Source organism: Melanerpes formicivorus, unplaced genomic scaffold (genome assembly GCF_026170545.1).
Source record: "Melanerpes formicivorus ecotype bairdi unplaced genomic scaffold, bMelFor1.0.p_v2 SCAF_34, whole genome shotgun sequence".
NCBI classification, from domain to species: domain Eukaryota; kingdom Metazoa; phylum Chordata; class Aves; order Piciformes; family Picidae; genus Melanerpes; species Melanerpes formicivorus.
In genome coordinates, this window is record NW_027142386.1 from 1,934,477 (window position 1) to 1,948,818 (window position 14,342).

A 14,342-nucleotide genomic window follows, 5' to 3' on the forward strand; every position below is an offset into this window, starting at 1 on the left:
AGCAGCCTTCCTCTGCAGCCAAAGCTGCAGCAGCCTTCCTCTGCAACCAAAGCTGCAGCAGCCTTCCTCTGCAGCCAAAGCTGCAGCAGCCTTCCTCTGCCACCAAAGCTGCAGCAGCCTTCCTCTGCAGCCAAAGCTGCAGCAGCCTCCCTCTGCAGCCAAAGCTGCAGCAGCCTTCCTCTGCAACCCAAGCTGCAGCAGCCTTCCTCTGCAGCCAAAGCTGCAGCACCTTTCCTCCACAGACCCAAGCTGCCCTGGGGGGTGAGAGGTGTGGTAATGCAATTCCTTTCCTCTTCCCTCCCCCTCTTCTCTCTCCCCCTCTCTTTTCTCTCTCTCTCCCCTTCTGACCCAGCCACTTTGCTTGTGCAATAAGCAGCCTGGCTGTTGGTACTTTGGCCTTGTCTGTGCCTCTGATTTCATACCATGGGAATATTCAAAGGAACTGAGGCTCTTTGCCTCTCCAGACCGAGGCAGGCCTGGGGGGCAGGCAGTCAGGTGTTGAGAGGAAGCTCCTCCTAAGAGCCAAGCTGCCAGCTGGGGAGTGTCTTTCTTGTTGTGGTTGGAAATCATCTTCTTATCCAAAGAAAATGCTGCAAGTGGCAGTGAGAGGAGCTGCAGCCCTCTGTGGCCTGGCACCCAGACTGCTCAGACTGGTAGAAATGGAAGGAACTAGAATCACAGGGTCCTAGAATGGCTCAGGTTGGAAGGGACCTTCAAGATCATCCAGTTCCAACCCCCAGCCACGGGCAGGGACACCTCCCACCAGCCCAGGCTGCTCAAGGCCTCATCCAGCCTGGCCTTGAACACCTCCAGGGAGAGGACATCCCCAGCCTCCCCAGGCAGCCTGTGCCAGAGCCTCACCACCCTCATACTGCAGAACTTCTTCCTCAGCTCCACTCTAACCCTGCTCTGCCTCAGCTCCAAACCATTCCTCCTGTCCTGTCTCCAGACACCCTCAGGAGAAGTCCCTCTGCAGCCTTCCTGCAGGATCCCTTCAGGCACTGGCAGCAGCTCTGAGGTCTCCCTGGAGCCTTCTCTTCCCCAGGCTGCACAGCCCCAGCTCCCTCAGCCTGTGCTCCCAGCAGAGCTGCTGCAGCCCAAGCACAGTGCCCCAAGCACAAGCTCTGAAGAGAAAGCTCCCTGAGCAGCCTGCTCCCTGATGGAGACACAGACCACAGGGAAGAGCCTCCCTGGGCTGTGCTTGAGGAAACCATTTGTCTCCCTCCTGTCCTCCTGTCCTCCCCAGAGCCAGTGAGCAGCTTCAGGGGGCAGAGCCTGCTGCCTGCTCAGCTTGGCAAAGGCATCCAGAGAGGTCTCTCACCACAGGGTGAGATGCCAGCCTCGTGCTCAGCAAATGCAAATAGGCTGTGGGGTGTTGCTAGGCAAGGTGGGGCAACCCAGAGAGACTGCTGGGGACCTGAGGGTGTCAGAAGATCTCAATGGTTGTGGCCACAGCCTCACCTGAGCCCTCCATCCACATCCTCAGCTAGCAGGGGAGGGCTCTGCAGCCTGGGCAGGGAAAGGCTGGTGGGGGGAGGGGGCAGGAGGGACCCCCCTGCTGTTGTTGTCAGCAGGCAGGGACTCCAGCCAGCTGTGCAGCAGACAGGAATTGAAGTCAGCCACCTCCTTGACACCCACTCCCTGCCTCTCTTGTGCTGGGACAGCTCTCCCCACCCCCAGGCCGTGGGCAGGTCAGGACAGGTGAAGCTATTTCAGCTGCTCTGAAGCCATGGGGCTGGGCGGGAGCTGGGCAGCGCCAGTGCCAGTGCCAGCCTGGGGCTTCCATGCCTTGCTGCTCCCTGCTCCCTGGGTCCCACAGCTCTCTGTGCCACCACCTTGACCAGGATGGGGCTGGCAGAGTGGTTCTGGCACCACGAGTACTGGCTGCCCCCTGGAGCTACCTGGGAAGACATGAAGGACTCTGCAGACAGTCACTACCCACAGCCTCAGGACATCCTGCTCTGCATCCCTGGTGCCCTGCTCTTGACCATCCTCAGGCTTCTCTTTGAGAGGTGAGTGCAGCACAGCTGCTTCCTGCCCTGCTGCTTCCTGCCCTGCTGCTTCCTGCCCTGCTGCTTCCCCCCAGTGCCCTCTGGGGCTGCTCCACACTAAGTGTAGAGTCACAGAATGCTCTGGGCTGGAAGGGACTTCCAAAGCTCAGCCAGTCCAACCCCCTGCACTCAGCAGGGACATCCCCAGCTAGATCAGCTTGCCCAGAGCCCTGTCCAGCCTCACCTCTCCAGGGATGGAGCCCCAAACACCTCCCTGGGCAACCTGCTGCAGTGTTCCAGCAGCCTCCTGCTGCAGAACTTGTTCCTCACATCCAATCCCAATCTGCTCTGCCCTGGTTTGAAGCCATTGCCCCTGGTGCTGTTCCTGCAGGCCTTTGGGAACAGTCCCCCTGCAGCCTTCTTGCAGCCCCTTCAGGCACCTCCTGGTACCTCATCTTCTTCATGACCACTGCAAAGTGGACAGCGAATTGCCCCCATCAGGATGGAGTCTCTCTGCTCCTTGTGGCCTGTGGTGGCTGTGTGGCAGCTCCCTGCCCTGCCCACCCTCTCTGGTGGTAAAGGGGACCAGCAAGGACTCCACCCCAGGGCAATGTGAGCTGATCCAGGGCCTCAGCAGAAGGAACTCCTGCTCCCTTTGTGGGTGTTGTGGTCTCCACAGCACATCCAGCATCCCTCACCTGTGCCTTGGGGCCTTTGAACCTCTCTTGAGAGAGAGCTTTGGCCTGGCAGAGGCACCAGGCGTTGGGTGGGCCCTGGAGCAGCTCTGGGTCCCTTGGGCTGTGCCTCTGTAGCTGTGGTCATGCTGAAGCTCTTGGGCTGGTCTGTGAGCCCCCAGGGCAGTGCTTGGAGCCCTGCTGCGGTGCTTGGAGCCCTGCTGTGGTGCTTGGAGCCCTGCTGCAGTGCTTGGAGCCCTGCTGCGGTGCTTGGAGCCCTGCTGCAGTGCTTGGAGCCCTGCTGTGGTGCTTGGAGCCCTGCTGCAGTGCTTGGAGCCCTGCTGTGGTGCTTGGAGCCCTGCTGTGGTGCTTGGAGCCCTGCTGTGGTGCTTGGAGCCCTGCTGCGGTGCTTGGAGCCCTGCTGCGGTGCTTGGAGCCCTGCTGCGGTGCTTGGAGCCCTGTTGCGGTGCTTGGAGCCCTGTTGCAGTGCTTGGAGCCCTGCTGTGGTGCTTGGAGCCCTGTTGTGGAGCTTGGAGCCCTGTTGCAGTGCTTGGAGCCCTGTTGTGGAGCTTGGAGCCCTGCTGCAGTGCTTGGAGCCCTGTTGTGGAGCTTGGAGCCCTGTTGCAGTGCTTGGAGCCCTGCTGTGGAGCTTGGAGCCCTGTTGCAGTGCTTGGAGCCCTGCTGTGGTGTTTGGAGCCCTGCTGTGGTGCTTGGAGCCCTGCTGTGGTGCTTGGAGCCCTGCTGCAGTGCTTGGAGCCCTGCTGCGGTGCTTGGAGCCCTGCTGTGGTGCTTGGAGCCCTGCTGCAGTGCTTGGAGCCCTGCTGCGGTGCTTGGAGCCCTGCTGTGGCGCTTGGAGCCCTGCTGCAGTGCTTGGAGCCCTGCTGTGGAGCTTGGAGCCCTGCTGTGGAGCTTGGAGCCCTGCTGTGGTGCTTGGAGCCCTGCTGCAGTGCCCTGCTGCGGTGCTTGGAGCCCTGCTGCAGCACTTGGAGCCCTGCTGTGGTGCTTGGAGCCCTGCTGCAGTGCCCTGCTGTGGTGCTTGGAGCCCTGCTGTGGTGCTTGGAGCCCTGCTGCAGTGCCCTGCTGTGGAGCTTGGAGCCCTGCTGTGGTGCTTGGAGCCCTGCTGCAGCACTTGGAGCCCTGCTGCGGTGCCCTGCTGCAGCACTTGGAGGCCTGCTGCGGTGCCCTGCTGCAGCACTTGGAGGCCTGCTGCGGTGCACAGGGCACAGCTCTGGCAGCACCTCTCTGCTGGCTGGCACAGGGTGGGCACAAGTCCTCTCCTGGCTGAACTCTCTTCCCTCCTGCAGAACCATAGCTCAGCCCTTGGGCAGGAGGCTGGGTGTGAGGGACAAGCTGAGGCCTCAGGCTGAGCCCAGTGCCACGCTGGAGAGCTTCTACCTGCAGCTGGGCAGGAGCCCAAGGGAGGTGAGTGGCTCCTGTGTCCCTGGGTCCTGATCCAACCTTCCCTCTGCATCCCCCAGCCCAGCCAAAGCATCCTCACAGGGAGGCAGCTCCTGCTCACCTCCCTGGCAGGGCAGAGGACACACAAAGAGATATTTCAACATCTTCCAAGGTGTTTGCCAGCTGCAGCCCAGCACCCCCTGACCTGCTGCACAGCCAGGGGCAGCCACCAGCCAGCTGGGCAGGGGCTGTGGGCAGGGCTCTTGATTTTCAGCAGAACTGAACACCTTCAGGATCAGGGAATTGGGGAGGTTGGAAAAGACCCTAGAGGTCATCAAGTCCAGCTGGCAGCCCAGCACTGCCAGGTCACCACCACCCATGGCCCTCAGCACCACATCTTTCCCTCTGCAGCCTCCTCTCATGGAGCTGCAGAGATCAGGGAGGTCTCCCTCAGCCTCCTCTTCTCCACACTAACCACCCCCAGCTCCCTCAGCTGCTCCTCCCCAGCCCTCTTCTCCAGACCCTTCCCCAGCTTTGTTGCCCTTCTCTGGACCTGCTCCAGCCTCTCAGTGTCCTTCTTGGAGTGAGGGCACAAAACTGAGCCCAGGATTTGATCTGTGCCCTCCCCAGCTTCCTTGCAGCCCCCTGCAGATCCTGGAAGGCCACAATTAGGTCTCCTTGGAGCCTTCTCCTCTCCAGACTGCACAACCCCAACTCCCTCAGCCTGTCCTCACAGCAGAGCAGCTCCAGCCCTTTGCTCACCCTCATGGCCCTTCTCTGGACACCCTCCAGCACCTCCAGAGCCTTCCTGTCATAGTGGTTCCAGAAGTCCCTGGCAGCCCTAACCCCCCCAGGCCATTCCTAGCCTAGGTCCCTAACCCCAGGGCTACAGCTCAGAGTGGCTTTTGATAAACTCTGTGTTATCAATCCCTTAGCCAGTAAAACCCAGCCACAAGGGTGAGCTCCCAGTGAGAGGTGCCAGCATGCCAAGGTGTCTCCTGCCCCAGGGTGCCAGGGTGAGGCTGCTGCTCCTGGCACCCCTGGAATGTGGTTGTGTTGCTCTAGGTAGCTAAGGAATTGGGCAGCTCAGGACCTCTGCCCTCAGAGCAGTGGCTGCACCAACTCTGCCCTGCTCTCTCCCCAGGAGGAGCTGCTCTCCCTGGCCAAGCAGCGGGACCTGCCCCTCAGGAAGCTGCAGACCTGGCTCCGGCAGCGGCGCGGCCAGGACCGGCCCAGGCTGCTGAAGAAGTTCTGTGAGTCCAGGTAGGTGCAGGATGGAGACCCCCAAGGAGGCCTGCAGACCTCCCCAGGATGGCAGCAGTGGGGGGGCACCTCTGGAGATCATTTAGTCCAAGCCCTGGCCAGAGCAGGTGCACCTAGAGCAGGCTGCCCAGGGTGGTGTCCAGGCAGGTCTTGAATGCCTCTGGAGCTGGGCACCACCTCTCTGGGCAGCCTGCCCCAGGGCTCTGCCAGCCTCACCCCAAAGAAGGTCCTCTCCACCTTTAGATGGAACTTCCTATGGGCAAGCTTGTGCCTCTTGCCTCTTGTCCTGTCCCTGGGCACCACTGAACGAGGCCTGGCCCCACCCTCCTGACACCCACCCTTGGAGTATTGATCAGCATTGATGAGATCCTTCTCAGGCTGCTCTTCTCCAGCCTCAGCTCCCTCAGCCTTGCCCCACAGGGGAGATGTTCTGCTCCCCTAATCACCTTCATAGCCCTTTGCTGTACCCTCTCCAGCAGTTCCCTCTCCTTGAACAAAGGAGTCCAAACTTCCAGCCCCACTACTCCAGCTGTGGCCTCACAGTGGAAGGGGAGGAGAAGCTCCCTTCACCTGCTGGCCACACTCTTCTTGATGGCCCCCAAGATGCCCTTGGCCTTCTTGGCTACAAGAGCACATTGCTGGGTTGTGGTCATCCTGTTGTCCCCCAGCACCCCCAGGTCTACTGAGCTGCTCCCCAGCAGGTCCTCCCTCCCCTGTCCTGCTGCAGGAGGTAGTTCCTCCCCAGGTGCAGGACCCTGCCCTTGCCCTGCTTGCCCTTCAGATGCTCACTCTCTGCCCAGCCCTGCAGCCTGGCCAGGGCTCTCTGGAGGGCAGCACAGCCTGAGGGGTGTCAGCCACACCTCCCAGTTTGGTGTCATCAGCTGGCTGAGGGTCCCCTGTCCCTTCACCCTGCTGAAGATCCTCAGCCCTGGCCCTGTCCTTAGCCCCAGACACACTCCCAGAGGAGCCTGCTGCCAGCTGCCACAGGAGACCCTGCAGCATGAGCCTGGCTCCCACCGTGGCACACACTGGTGACAGAGCCACCAGGCAGTGCTGCCAGCTGCAGCCTCCCTCCTGTCTACTTCTAACTTTGCAAAGGCCTCAAAACCTTCAGGTGCTCTCCACAGGCTGTGGTGTAAAAGCATTTCCAGCTGTGACCTGCAAACACCCAGCAGGAGACAGGCACAGAGCCAGAGAATGGGCTGGGTGGGAAGGGATCTGAAAGCTCAGCCAGCTCCAACCCCCTGCCATGGGCAGGGACACCTCCCACCAGCACAGCTTGCTCAAGCCTCATCCAGCCTGGCCTTCAACACCCCCAGGCAGGAGGCAGCCACAGCCTCCCTGGGCAGCCTGTGCCAGGCTCTCCCCACCCTCACTCTCAATTTCTTCCTCATCTCCACTCTCAGTCTCCCCTCTCCCAGCTCAAAGCCATTGTTCCTCATCCTGGCACTCCCAGCCCTTGCCCAAAGTCCCTCCCCAGCTCTCCTGGAGCCCTTCAGCTCCTGGAAGGCTGCTCTGAGGTCTCCCTGGAGCCTTCTCTTCTCCAGGCTGAACAGCCCCAACTCTCCCAGCCTAGCCCCACAGGGGAGGTTCTGCAGCCCTCTGGTCCTCTCTGTGGCCTCCTCTGGACCCTCTCCAGCAGCTCCAGGTCCTTCCTGTGCTGGGGGCCCCAGAGCTGGAGGCAGTGCTGCAGGTGGGGGCTGAGCAGAGCAGAGCAGAGGGGCAGAATCCCCTCCCTTGCCTTGGGTGTTGTGCTGCATCCCAGGGAATGCTGATGGAGCCCCCTGGGAATTTGTGCCCAGCATGGAGCACAGCAGAGCCTGGGTGGGCTGTGGGTGTCCTGCTCCTTGCAGCAGGTGGCCATGTGCAGGCAAAGCTGAGGCTCTGCAAAGCCCTGTCCAGACCAGCCTGGGAAGCTCTGAGGGCCTTGCAGCAGGCTGGGGGCAGCCTGGGAAGCTCTGAGGGCTTTGCAGCAGGCTGGGGGCAGCCTGGGTGGCTCTGAGGGCTTTGCAGCAGGCTGGGGGCAGCCTGGGTGGCTGTGAGGGCTTTGCAGCAGGCTGGGGGCAGCCTGGGAAGCTCTGAGGGCTTTGCAGCAGGCTGGGGGCAGCCTGGGAAGCTCTGAGGGCCTTGCAGCAGGCTGGGGGCAGCCTGGGTGGCTCTGAGGGCTTTGCAGCAGGCTGGGGGCAGCCTGGGTGGCTCTGAGGGCTTTGCAGCAGGCTGGGGGCAGCCTGGGAAGCTCTGAGGGCTTTGCAGCAGGCTGGGGGCAGCCTGGGGAGCTCTGAGGGCTTTGCAGCAGGCTGGGGGCAGCCTGGGAAGCTGTGAAGGCTTTGCAGCAGGCTGGGGGCAGCCTGGGGGCAGCCTGGGAAGCTGTTCCAGCTCTGATCTCTTTGTTTTTTCTGTTTCAGCTGGAGATTCACCTTCTATCTCATCTCCTTCTTCTCTGGGCTGGCTCTCCTCTATGATGTAAGTACCTGAGCAGGGTGGTGCTGGGCAGTGACAGCCTGCAAGGGTTCCTCCTTCCTGGCAGATGAGGCTGAAGGGCCTGGGCCATTCCAAAGAGCAAAGAGCCTCCATGGCCATGGGTCCAAAGGCAAAGAAGGACAAATTCAGGGGCATGGAGCAGAACCTGACCCAGCAGATCAGTCTCCCTTTGCCTGGGTGGCCCTGGTGAGGTGTCAGTGACCTTGCCATGGTTTGCTGCATGCCTTGGAGCATTGCACATTGATTCCCCACTGCCAGCCACACACAGCCCTTGCACCTCAGCCAGGAGCAGGCCTGTCCTGACCATGGCTGCTGTGTGCCAAGACCCTCATTGGGACACAGGATTGTCAGGGCTGGAAGGGACCTCAGGGGTCACCCAGTTGCAACCCCCCTGGCATGGGCAGGGACAGCTCACACCAGAGCAGGACATCCTCTGCACCCACTCAGCACAGAGGCATCTTGACACCCCCTTGCTCCAAAGCCCCAGGGCAGACTGCACCTGCCAAGGCCACACTGAGAGCTTGAAGTGCTGCTTCACTGGGGCCAGTAGGAGCCATTGGAGGCCCTGGGTCCTCACTGCTGCCTTCTCTTTGCACAGAAGCCCTGGGTTTGGGACCACAACTTGTGCTGGCTGAGATACCCACAGCAGGTGAGCAGCAGGGCCATGGAATGCCAGCAGCAGGGACGTTGGCAGGGGCACCAGCAGGGCTCTTGCCCAGCCTCCTGCTCACAGCACTCAGCTGTGGGCCCAGGCCAGGCTGCCAGGGCTGTGGTGAGCATGGATCCACCCTGGGCAAACCCTGCTGGGTCCCCTGGCAGCCTTGTGGGGGTGTGAGGGGCTGGGAGGTGAGGGCAGAGCAGGGGCTGGTGCCTGCCTGGGCAGCAGCAGGCTTTGGGCATCCTGAGGCCAGCTCAGGAGGTGGGGGTGGGATGGGTGGGCAGGGAGGTGGCTGGGAAGGGGCTGAGGGACAGAGCTCAGAGGGTTGTGAGCAGCAGGGCAGGGTCCAGCTGCAGGCCTGGGGCTTGTGGTGCTGCTCAGGACTCACTCCTGGGTCCAGCCTTGTGCAGCATCTTCATCAGGGGCCTGGATGAAGGTCCAGAGGCAGCCTCAGCAGGTTTTCTGGTGATACCACACAGGGAGGGGTGGCTGGCACCACATCAGCCTGTGCTGCCCCCCAGGAGAGACCTGGACAGGCTGTGGAGTTGCAGTACTGGGTCCAGCTCTATGCTCCCCAGTCCACAAGAGACAAAAAACTCCTGGAGAGAGTCCAGGGGAGGGCCAAAAGCTGCTGAAGGGACCTGAACAGCTCTCTGTGAGGAGCAGAGGCTGAGAGCCCTGGGGCTGTTTGGCCTGGAGAAGAGCAGCCCCAGAGGGGATCTGAGCAATGCTCAGCAAGGGTCCTGTTGCCCCAGACACGGGGTGAAGGAAGGGACTCTGACCCTTCCCCACCTCCCCTGCTGTCTCTTCCTTTCCTCACAGCCTCTCCAACCTGCCCTGGGCTGGTTCTACCTCCTGGAGCTCTCCTTCTACTGCTCACTGGTGGCCACCCTGCCCTTTGATGTGAAGAGGAAGGTGAGGGACAGCAGCACAGCTGCAAGACACAGCCTGGGCCCACCCCCACCAGGAGGTTCTTTCCTTCCACTCTCAGGTCCCAGGGGTGCAAGGCACAACCTCCTGTCAGCACAGAAAGCTCTTCAGGAGGGGCCTGGGGGGAGCTGTGGGGTGTTAAGAAAGGACCTTTTGAAGGGCAGGCTGGTGGGTGGGGAGGTCCCAGAAGGTCTTCTCACATCTTTGCACTGCTGTGAACCTCAGCAGATGTCCACAGCTGGCCAGACAGAGGCTCATCCTTCTGGGGCCTGTGCAGCCCCTCTGAGCGCTGGGCAGCACTGATGGTTTGGGGAGATGTTAGCCAGCTCCTAGTGGGGACCAGCTGCTGGCAGCCCAAGCCAAGGCTGAGCCTGGGTCTCTCTTCTCATGCCAGGACTTTAAGGAGCAGATCATCCACCACATTGCCACCATCACTCTGATCTCTGTGTCCTACTGTGCCAACCTGCTGCGCTTTGGGGCGATGGTGATGCTGCTCCACGATGCCTCTGACTACATTCTGGAGGTGAGTTCCCCCCACAGGGAGCTGCAGGTCTTGGAGTGACAGAGTGAGAGGGAATGGATGGAAGGCTGAGGAGAGCAGATTGAGACTGGAGATTAGGAGGAAATTGTTGAGAATGAGGGTGGGGAGAGCCTGGCACAGGCTGCCCAGGGAGGCTGTGGATGCCTCCTGCCTGGAGGTGTTCCAGGCCAGGTTGGATGAGGCCTTGAGCAACTTGGGCTGGTGGGAGGTGTCCCTGCCCATGGCAGGGGGTTGGCAAATCACAGCCTGGGCTGCATCCAGAGCATCATTGCCAGCACAGCCAGGGAGGGGATTCTGCCACTTTGCTCTGGTGGAGTGCTGTGTGCAGGGCTGGAGCCCTCAACATAGGAAGGACCTGGAGCTGATGGAGAGGGTCCAGAGGAGACCATGAAAATGATCAGGGTTGGAACAGCTCTGCTCTGAGGACAGGCTGAGGGAGCTGGGGGTGTTCAGTCTGGACAAGAGAAAGCTCCAGGGAGACCTTAGAGCAGCCTGCCAGGACCTGAAGGGGCTGCAAAAAGGCTGCAGAGGGACTGTTTGCAAAGGCCTGCAGGGACAGCACCAGGGGCAATGGCTTCAAACCAGAGCAGAGCAGATTGAGATTGGATGTGAGGAACAAGTTCTGCAGCAGGAGGCTGCTGGAACACTGCAACAGGTTGCCCAGGGAGGTGTCTGAGGCTCCATCCCTGGAGATGCTCAAGGTGAGGCTGGACAGGGCTCTGGGCAACCTGATCTAGTGGAGGGGACATATCCCCGCCCCGGGGCCGGCACACATCCCCTCGGGGCCGGCACACATCCCCCCCGGGGCCAGGCACACATCCCCCCCTCGGGGCCGGTCACCCGCAGCAGGGCACAGGCAGCACTTTGTGTCCCCGCAGCTGGCCAAGGTGCTGCACTACCTGCGCTGGAGGCGGCTCTGCGACGCAGCCTTCGTGGCCTTCGCCCTGGTGTTCATCAGCTCCCGGCTCGTCCTCTTCCCCTTGCTGTGAGTGACATCCCACCGCTCCCTGGGCATGGGGGGAGGGCTCCAGCTGAGCTTCTGCCGCTCCGTGCTGCGGGCAGCAAAGGCAGGGAACGGGACTCGGAGGTAAGCTCAAAGCGACTGGAACTGAGGGACCCGAGGGAAAGATCCACAAACCAAACCCAAGAGGTTTGGTCCCTGCTGTACAGAACAGATGCAGACAGGCTGGAGAGTGTCCAGGGAAGGGCCAGGAGCAGGATCAGAGGCCTGGCAGCTCTGCCAGGTGAGGAAAGGCTGGGAGCTGAGGTTGTTCAGCCTGGAGGAGAGAAGGCTCAGGGGAGACCTTCTCACCAGGGACCAGGACATGAAGGGTGGCAGCCAGGAGGGTGGAGACTCCCTGTGTGCAAGGAGTGCCAGGAGAAGAGCAGGGGAGGTGGGGACAAGGTACTGCTGGGGAGATTGCCATGGGACTGCAGAGGAAAATGTTTCCTCATGAGCTCAGCTGGGCACTGGAATCATCTCCCAGGGGAAGTGGAGGATTCCCTACCCTGGGCAGCTTAAGCCTCAGCTTGGCAGGGTGCAGGGCCAGGACCTTGCAGCTGCACTGACACCTGAAGATGATCCCTGGGGTCCCTTCCAAGCTGGCATCCTGGGATTCTGTGAACAGGGTTTCAACTACATGAGTTAATTAATTACCTATATTAATGAATCTAGAGCCACAGCCTCTGCCCCTCCATTCCCCACCTCCCACTGTCTCTCCTAGGCAGGGGCTGCCTCTCACCTGGAGCTCTGTTGCTTGCTGTCAGCAGATGTTTCCATGACTGACTTCTCCTGAGCTGTTGCTCACACAGTGGCTCAGCTTGGAAGGGACCTCAGAGGCCATGGGCAGGGACACCTCTCAACGGGGTCAGGTTTCCCAAGGCCTCATCCAGCCTGGCCCTGAACACCTCCAGGGAGGGGACATCCTCAGCCTCCCTGGGCAGCATCTTCCAGAGTCTCAGCACCCTCCCACTGAAGAACTTCTTCCTCAGATCCACTCCAACCCTGCTGCCCCTCAGCTTCAAACCATTCCCCAGTCACAGGATCACAGAATAATTCAGGTTGGAAAAGACCCTTGGGGTCATCAACTCCAACCATTGACCCTACTCTGAAAGGTCAGCCCAAAACTCTATCCCCAAGCACCACATCTTTGGGCACCTCCAGGGATGGCGACTCCACCACCTCCCTGGGCAGCCTGGGACCACTCTCTGTGAAAAGAAATGTTCCTAGTGTCCAGCCTGGGCCTGCCCTGGGGCAGAAGCAGCTGTCTGGGAAGCCAAGAGCAGAGCAAATGCCCTCTCCAGCAGTGCTCTCAGCTTCCACAGTGTCTTGGGTCCCACCTCTCAGAGTCCTTGCAGAGGACACCCAGCAGTGCTCATCTTGTCCCTCCTGCACCTTCCTGCTGTCTTCTGCCTGCTCCCTGTGTCCACAGCACTGCTCTCCTCCTTTCTGCCCCCACAGCTGGTGACAGCCCCAGTGGCTGCAGCCAGACCCCTGCCCAGCTGCTCACCTCACCCTCTGCTCCTCCCCAACCCGGATCAGGGTTCATCTTTTCAGCCAGGTCCTCTTGTGGCTCATTTCTGCCCATTGCTCCTCTCCAGACTTATTTCAGGAGCAATGCTGCCAGCTCCTGGTCCTTCCTGCAGGACCTGGCTGCAGAGACCACCACATTGCTGGTGACCTCAGCACTGAGCCTCTGCAGGTCCTCTGGACCTCCTCTGTGAGAGCTGGGCAGAGCCTGAAGCCTGATGGTGCAGCCCCTGGGGGCACATCCAGCCATGGAGCTGCCCACAAAGATGCTTGGTCCTTGTGGGTGTGAAGGTGCCTTGGTCCTGTGCCCTCTGACTTGTCCCTGCCTCTCTGTCCCACAGCACCTACTATTTCTTTGTGACCAAGTTCCAGCTGTTCCTCATCAGCTGCCTGATCAACGTTTTCCTGCTGGTCCTGCAGCTGCTGCACATTTTCTGGTCCTATCTCATCATCCAGATGATCTACAGGATCATCCTCCAGGGTGAGGTAGGAAAAGTCTTTGTCTTCTCTTGTGCCACCACTGCTCACAAGAGACCAGGAGGGTCCTGGGAGACTCTTCCATTCCTGTGGGCAAGGGAAGGGTGGAAGAAATGGGGCCCAGGAGCTTCTGAAGTCAGGTGTTGGGGGTTGTTCAGGGATCAGAGCAGCAGCTGCCCTCTGCTTTGCAGCTGTCTCCTGGTGACCTGGGAGCCATCCACAGTCCCTTTCCCCTCACTTCCCCCCACGTGGCCTGGGAGAAGAGGAGCCTGCTGGTGTGTGGAGCATCAAGGAGCAGCCAGGGAAGCCTGGCTGGGGGTTTGCTGTGTGTTTGCACCTCTGAGTTTTGGGTGCATTCCCCAGGCTTTTGATGCCTGCCAGAGGTTGCTCCTCAGAGGTGCCAGCCCATGGCCTGCCCTGCTAACAGCAGCAGATGGCATCTTGGCAGCTTCTGAGGAGATTTATGAAGGCTTTGGGGATCTGTGGCCAGAAATAAAACCAGCCACAGTGTGGGTGTTATGCCTTCAGCTGAGCTCAGACTGGAGCTCAGAGCAAAGCCAGGCTTTGTGGAGGGGAGGCTGAGGGATTGCAAATGGAACAGCCCAGGCAGCGTGGTCACCTCAGTGAGCTTCAGCAGCAATGAACTGCAGAGGAGAACCTGCAGGACAAATACTGCCTGGTCCTGAGGAGGTCACACTCCAAGCAGCCCATCAGGGTGACAAGCCAAGGAGCTCAGGGACAGCATAACAAAGCCAAGCTCTGGCAGTTCCAGGCAGCCTCCCAGCGCAGGGACAGTCACTGCGCTGCCTTTGAGCACACAGCCACCCCCTGACTTCTGTTGTAGCTGCCAGGCTGGGAACCAGGACAGACCTGGTCCCCTCTCAGGCTGCCAGGGTGCAGGATTTGCAGCTGCTTTCCATCACCTTTGTGCCCTGCAGAAAAGAAAAGATGCCAGAAGTGACACCGAGGAGAGCGAGGCGGAGGAGCCAGCGGAGAGCCAGGGGTGAGCCAGGCTGGCAGCAGCACAGCTGGGGCTGGGCAGGCTCCCAGGGCAGGGACTTCTGCTCAGCACCTGGGGGACAGGCCAGGCAGGCCCACAGACATCTGCCCTGGGCACCATCCTGTGTCTAGGTGGATTCCACCACAGTGCATCCAGGCTCAGCCTCTTCAGGAGCTGCTTTCCTCACTCTTGCTGCTGGCACCACTCTTTTGCTTTCTTTCTGCTTCCCCTTTGCTCCTTCTCCCAGGGAGAGCCCAGGGCTACCAGCCAGAGGTTCACTGTAAGGAGGAGAAAGGATGAACAAGCTGCTGGAGTCCTGACACCTCACTGTGGTTAGCTCAGCACCTTCCCAAAGGTTTATGAGACAATAAAGTCAACTGCTCAAGCTTTAATTGACTT

General features: G+C 60.6%; 1 protein-coding gene across 1 annotated transcript; it reads left to right on the top strand.

Moving 5' to 3' along the window:
• The first annotated feature begins 1,737 nt into the window (after window positions 1–1,737).
• Window positions 1,738–14,335, top strand: LOC137450138 (ceramide synthase 4-like). The gene is made up of 10 exons (XM_068156366.1): window positions 1,738–2,012; window positions 3,970–4,087; window positions 5,208–5,326; window positions 7,732–7,789; window positions 8,406–8,456; window positions 9,288–9,380; window positions 9,790–9,918; window positions 10,815–10,921; window positions 12,808–12,952; window positions 13,882–14,335. Exons 1-10 carry the CDS (start codon window positions 1,846–1,848, stop codon window positions 13,948–13,950), a joined length of 1,056 nt encoding a protein of 351 aa, XP_068012467.1. The 5' UTR covers window positions 1,738–1,845; the 3' UTR covers window positions 13,951–14,335.
• The last annotated feature ends 7 nt before the right edge of the window (window positions 14,336–14,342 follow it).

Bases quoted from the DNA above. Each gene is read 5' to 3' on its own strand.
- LOC137450138 (XM_068156366.1), top strand. From the start codon at position 1,846: ATGGGGCTGGCAGAGTGGTTCTGGCACCACGAGTACTGGCTGCCCCCT. The intron at 2,013-3,969 runs GTGAGTGCAGCA...TCCCTCCTGCAG, and splicing joins CTCAGGCTTCTCTTTGAGAG to AACCATAGCTCAGCCCTTGG. The intron at 12,953-13,881 runs GTAGGAAAAGTC...TGTGCCCTGCAG, and splicing joins GGATCATCCTCCAGGGTGAG to AAAAGAAAAGATGCCAGAAG.